At 29.9% G+C, this 7,109-nt stretch overlaps 1 protein-coding gene across 9 annotated transcripts in view; it reads left to right on the plus strand.

Annotated features, from left to right (window-relative positions):
• LOC113830091 (leucine-rich repeat-containing protein 70) overlaps window positions 1-6,546 on the plus strand; it is a 391,574-nt gene extending 385,028 nt beyond the window's left edge. For all 9 annotated transcript variants that reach the window (XM_070121966.1, XM_070121964.1, XM_070121967.1 and 6 more), the window contains one exon: window positions 6,100-6,546. In XM_070121966.1, coding sequence (XP_069978067.1) covers window positions 6,100-6,183 — 84 coding nt within the window. In that variant the 3' untranslated portion in view covers window positions 6,184-6,546. The remainder of the gene's footprint in view (window positions 1-6,099) is intronic.
• The last annotated feature ends 563 nt before the right edge of the window (window positions 6,547-7,109 follow it).

Here is a 7,109-nt window from a genome sequence, read left to right on the forward strand (position 1 = left end):
TTATCATTATTGTTGCTGGTGTTATTAGTTTTATCTATATTTTTATTTTTGTTGTTAACATTATTTTTGCTATCGTTATTACTGTTGTTGCTATTATTATTATTATCCTTTTTATTTTCACTTTATTATTATCATCATTAGTAGTAGTAGTAGTAGTATCATTATTATAATCATTATTATTCTAACAGTTGTAATTGCCATTATTATCATTGTCATTATTACTATTGTAATTATCATTATTGTTATTGTCCTATGTCATCATTTCAAATATGAAAATGATATTGGTGATAGTAAGACTAGTAATAAAAATGAGAACAAATGTATGAATGAGAATAAGAATGATGATAATGATAATAATAATAATGCTGATAATAATCATAATGATGATAATGCTATTCATAACAATGATAATGATAGTAGTTATTGTCATTATCATTATCATTTTATCATTATTGTTGCATTGTAAAGTCAATTATATAATAGTAATATGAGACATAATAATAAGAATAAAAATAATAATAACTATGGTAGTAGTAATGATAATAATAATGTTAATAATAGTTATAATACAAAAAAGTGATCATTGTATCATTAATGATGTTAACAATGATGCTAATAGGCAAACAATAGTAACAAGCAATTAACCATAATGATATTAGTATTGATAATGATAATATTATTCATAGTAATAGTAATAATATTATTGATGATAATAGTAATGATAATGATGATGATAATAATGGTAATGATAATGATAATTATAGTAAGAAAAATGATGATAATGATAAAACTAATGAAAATGATCACAATAGAAACAATGATGATGAAAATAGTAATAATATTGATAACAAAATAATATTTTTTACGATGTTAATAATAGTAGCAGCTGTAATGAAATTGGTAATAATCTATGATCATGATAATAATAATGAAAATGATAATTGAAACGATAATTACAGTAATATTAATGATAATGATGATTATGATGATGGTGATTATAATTAATGATAATAATAATAATAATGATAATAATAATAATGATAACAATAATGACAGTAATGGTGATAATAATGATTATTATTAGTTTTATTATTATTATTATAATGACGATGATTATAATGTAACATTAAAGTTGTAGTAGTACTATTACTTTTAATAGTAATAGATTTAACAATGATAATGATAATAGTAATAATAATAATAATAATGATAATGATAATAACAACAACAAGAACAGTAATAATGATAATGATAACAATTATGATAATGATGAAGATCCAGATAATGATGAGAATAATGATAATGATAGTAATGTAAATAATAAAAAAATGTATTTATAATGATAATGATAATAATGAAAATAATGTTGATAATAATAATAATAATAATAATACTTATGATAATTATAATTAATTATTATACAATTATCATAATCATTATCATTATTATTACTATGATGATGGTGATGATGATAATAATGATAATGATAATAATAATCATCGTGATGACCATAATAGTATTGGTGATTACGATGTGATGAAAATTATGTCCTTAGTATTAATTGTGTCAATAATGTTGTTGCTAATGAAATCAATAGAAATGTTATTAGGAACAGTAATAGTATTAATGAGGATAGTGATGATAATGATGGTGACTTAAATGTTAACAGTAATAATAACAAGAACAATGACAGTAGTAATGATTATTATGATTGATAACAGCAATAACAATAACGATGATAATAATGATAAAGATAGTAATAATAATAATAATGATAATAATAATAATAACAATAGTAATAATAATAATAATAATAATAATAATAATAATAATAATAATAATGATAATAAAGATAATGATAATAATAATGATAATAGTAATAATGATGATAATGATGATACTAATAATGATAATGATAATGATTATATAAATGATGATGAAGATAACAACAACAATAGTGATATTAACAAGGGATAATAAGAGGTTGCAGTGATCAAGAATGGTAATGAATATATATAATACAAAAGATGATTATTGTGATAACAAAAATAGATAAACGATAAGAACAGTAAATTAAAAGGAAGAGGTTGAAGGAGAATCAGACCAAGAGAGAGGAAAGAATTTTTAAAAACGAAGAAGAAAAAGGAAAATAAAAAGAATGATAATCACAATATTCACGATGATTATGATCAAGAGTGTTCATAATGATGTATGCATTATATTTCATTATTAAGGTTTAGCGTCGGACCTTCACTCACAAGTCATATATTCTCCTAATTTTCTTCATGATAAGAACGTTAATGTAAATGTTATTGATCTTATACTTGTTATTATTATCATTATTCCTATTATAATTATTATCATCATTATTTCTATTACTGCTACTATTGTTATTATTAATGTTATCATTATTATTATTAGTAGTAGTAGTAGTATCATTATTAATATTATTATCACTATCAATATAATTATCAATGGTATCATGGTCATTGAAATGATTATCATCATCATTATCCTTGATATTATTATTGCCATTATCATTATTATTACTGCCATTATTATTATTATCATTATTATTATTATTATTGTTGTTGTTGTTGTTGTTATCATCATCATTACTATCACTATCATTATCACTATCATTATCATTATTATTATCATTATTACTTTTATCATTATTACCTTTATAATTATTGTCATTATTATATTTATCATTATTATTAGTAGTAGTAGTATTAGTATCATTTTTACTATCATCAATATTACTATTATTATCATTATCAAAATTATCAGTAACACTATCATCATCAACGAAACTTTCATTAGCATCACTGTTGATGACAATAAAACCCTCATTATCAGCACTAATTGATATCAACATTATTACCAATTACATATACATTTGCGCCATCTTTCTGTCATTATCATAACCGCCTTTATTATTTTCATCACAATTACTTTTTTAGTTACCGTTCTTGTCATTATGATGTTTTACGGTCATTATCAACGATATTTTTCTTATTTTAGAGAGTCTTAGTTCATATGTTTTTTTTGTTTTTGTTTTTGTTTTTTTTGTTTTTTAGCATTATATTGAAGCCTTTTTGTTGGTTCATTTCACTCCGTTTCAGAAGCACTGAATTATTTCTCTTCTAATTTTGTATGTTGGGAGCATCATCATCATTACTGGGAGTATGGTTGATATACCGCTTCGAAATAGTCGTTTGTTTGTTTGTTTGTTTTTATCTGTGAAATTTCTCTTCATGCTACTGCGCATTCTCCTCCTCTTGAACATTCGTCTTCGTCATCTCTTTATGCTACTCTTTTATTCTATTGCCACTACTTCTCCTTCTCCTTCTTCGTTACATCTTCGTTAATCCTATCTTCTCCTTATTTTCTTATTTCATTTCTTCTCTTTTCTTTCTTCTTCTTCTACTTCTACTTTTCATCATCTTCTTCTTCTTCATCTTCCTCATCTTCTTCGTCTTCTTCTCCTCCTTCTTTTTCTTCTACTACTACTGCTCCTACTATTTCTTCTTTTCTTCTTCTTCTTCTTCTCCTTCTTCTTCTTCTTCCTCTCATTATTATTATTGTTATTATTATTATTATTATTATTATTATTATTATCATTATTATTATTATTATTATTCCTCCTCCTCCTCCTTCTCATCTTCATCCTCATCCTCTTCACCCTCATCCTTACCCCCCCCTGCTCTTCTCGTTCCTCTTCATCTTCCTCTCTAAATCATTCCGAACCAAGAATGGCGAAAGAAAAGTTCCAGCACCAACAGCGTCACCAACAGACCATTCCAAGGAGTGAAAATTCTAAGTTCAACTGTCTGCCTTTCGACATTGCAAATCTAGAAGGAGTAGTGAGCTTTGCTATGGAAACGGATATGGACTCTCTTGTATTTTCTTTTTTCTTTTCTCTTTTTTTTTTTTTTTGAGGGGGGGGGGGTTAGGGTTTGTTTTTGACACTGTCATCAAAAAAATTTATTTAGTATATCCAGTCGTAGAAGGGTAGTGGAAGGCTGATTGAAGTTCAACATTAGTCATGATAGTGCGTCATAACAATCATCGGTTCACATACTGATTTTTTCCTTTTCAAAATGAGCAAAGGATACCTTCTATTAACCTCTCTCTCTCTCTCTCTATCTATCTATCTATCTATCTATCTATCTATCTTAGTTAAAGGATTCTGTTAAACTCTCTCTTTCTTTTTCTTTTTCTTTTTCTTTTTCTTTTTCTTTTTCTTTCTTTTTCCTTCTCTTTCTTTCTTTCTTTCTTTCTCTCTCTCTCTCTCTCTCTCTCTCTCTCTCTCTCTCTCTCTCTCTCTCTCTCTCTCTCTCTATCTATCTATCTTAGTTAAAGGATTCTGTTAAACTCTCTCTTTCTTTTTCTTTTTCTTTTTCTTTTTCTTTTTCTTTCTTTTTCTTGCTTTCTTTCTTTCTTTCTTTCTTTCTTTCTATCTCTCTTTATCTCTTTCTCTCTTTCTCTCTCTCTCTCTCTCTCTCTCTCTCTCTCTCTCTCTCTCTCTCTCTCTCTCTCTCTACACACACACACACACACACACACACACACACACACACACACACACACACACATATATATATATATATATATATATATATATATATATATATATATATATATATATATATATATATATTCCTCTTTCTATTTTTCTCTTTCTACCAATCTATCTGTCTGTCTATTTGTATATGTCTGTCTATCTATCTCTATCTCCTCTCCAATGATTAACGACTGATGAGAAAGGAGGTATCTGCCAGCTAGGATTTTTTAGTCGGTTTCCCTAACATTCGTTAATATGACTGACGTCGACAGGCGTAAATATAAACTCAGAACAAATGAAATAGTTACTCTTAGATCAAAGCTTAAATTCGAAGGAAATTAACAGAATCTACTTTTGTTGCTTTGTTTATAAACATGCTATTGACTGAGAGTGTCCCTTCTTTAGTACCTAGCACCTCGAACCTCGTGATGAGAGCCCATTCTTGCTTCACCATTCCGAGGTGAATTCCATACTGAGCAAACTACATACTAATTAACGCTCCTTAACACTGTTACTGATGGACCTCAAGTTTTGTTCATGTGTTACCTTTAGTCACCGTATCTTGAACTTCTTCAACAAAAGCTTCTACAGATCTTAAGAACTTTGTAAAGCTGTGTGGGCGGGCTGCGGAAATCCAAAAAAAAATGCCTTTTGCAAAATGATTGTCAGTAAGGTAGTTTGATTTTGTAGCTACTTGGGTCTTCTTATGTAAAAAAAAAACATAAAAAGAGTATAATAATTGCACCAGCATTTATGAGTTTGCAAAGTCGACATAGACATTACTTTTCAGTCATTGCAAGTATAAATTTGGCATCTTAAGCAAGTAAAAATTGTGTTTAAAGAGCCCAATACTTTCCTAGCAGTCTTAACGGCAGTTATCAGGAACGTTGCCACATTGATAGAGTAACAGCACGCATATATATGTATTTTTATTTTGTGTACTCAAAGATGCTAACTTTGGCTGGCGTACTGAGAGATGTAGAGATGCATGTGTTCCAATCACACACGGCTGCTGGGTCATAGTGAATTACCCTGTCAGAGTATGACCTTTGACCTGAGTGCTTCTGAGTGAGTGTTGTGACCCAGCGTCTGCCCGCCTGACCTAGTTAGAGTAATCGCTGTGTGTTCTTGTTTTGCGACCGTCCGCTGTTCTAAACTAACCTAGGATCCACGCCGGGGTGTTTGTTCCTATCTTCGTCACTATGTTGAGGCTTCTCGCCGTAGTCTGTCTGTTTCTCTACGAGTCGGTCACTGTGGCATAATAGAGTCCCAACACTTTCCTTCATAAATTAACTTCAGTATATAAGTATATCTCCATAGTTAATGTTTTCATGGTAACGATGTGTTCCATAGTTGTGTTCTCGGAATGCAGGTCAGTCACTCACCCCACAACATTAAAGATAAAGATAAAAATAAGAACAGAATTAGGCGTTTGTTTTGCGATAGCAGATTGGCGACGGTATGCCCTCTCCTCGCTTGGTTTGACCCTCGTAATAATCTGAGTCTTTCCCCGTGTGTTTTCCTTGCAGAAGCAACCCTCCCCGTCTTCTGCAGCCGTGCTCGCCTGCTCGCCGGTGCTCACAGCCGTGGCCATTGCTTCAACCCTGCTCTGAGACTCCGTTCTGACCTCGTTATCCGGCGCACACACTCATCCACCGACATGTTTTTATAATGTCCTTTTTTTAGGCCTTTAATGTACTTGTATCTCTTCTCTCAGCTGTGTTCAATGCAACGCCACTAGCTTGACTTTAGTGTCGCGGAATGGCCCCGGAGGGACCCAGGCCTCGCCAGGAGCCTCGCCTCCCCCGGGCGCTGTCGGGGGATTGCCGCCCGAAATGAGCACCGCATATGCACGTGCATGTATGTTTCACACGTGCAAATGGACATACATACGTATATACACACTCATATATATGTATAAATATACATGTATATATATATATATTTACATATGTACACACACACATATATATATATAAATATATAAATGTATAAGTGTACGTACACATACACGCATACGCACACGCATGCACACACACACACACACACACACACACACACACACACACACACACACACACACACACACACACACACATATATAAGCATATATATTTGTATATATATACATATATGTGTATTAATATACATATACATATACATATATATAGACATATGTATATAAACATATACATAGATACATATGCATATTTATAAATATAAATATATATGTATATAAATATATATATATATATATATATATATATATATATATATATATATATATATATATATATACGTATACATATATGCTTATATATATATATATATATATATATATATATATATATGAATATATATATATATGCATACGCACACATACATACATTATGTGTATATGTAGGTGTTTTATCTTCGTCGAGGCTGCGTAACCTATCTATCATTCAGATTTGAGCCAATGATTTCTGTGAACCCTTTCGCTGGATGCAGAACTGGCGTCCTTGTGCGTTTTGTAATCCCGACCTCAGTTTATCACATC

This window comes from Penaeus vannamei, chromosome 5 (genome assembly GCF_042767895.1).
Source record: "Penaeus vannamei isolate JL-2024 chromosome 5, ASM4276789v1, whole genome shotgun sequence".
Lineage (NCBI taxonomy): Eukaryota > Metazoa > Arthropoda > Malacostraca > Decapoda > Penaeidae > Penaeus > Penaeus vannamei.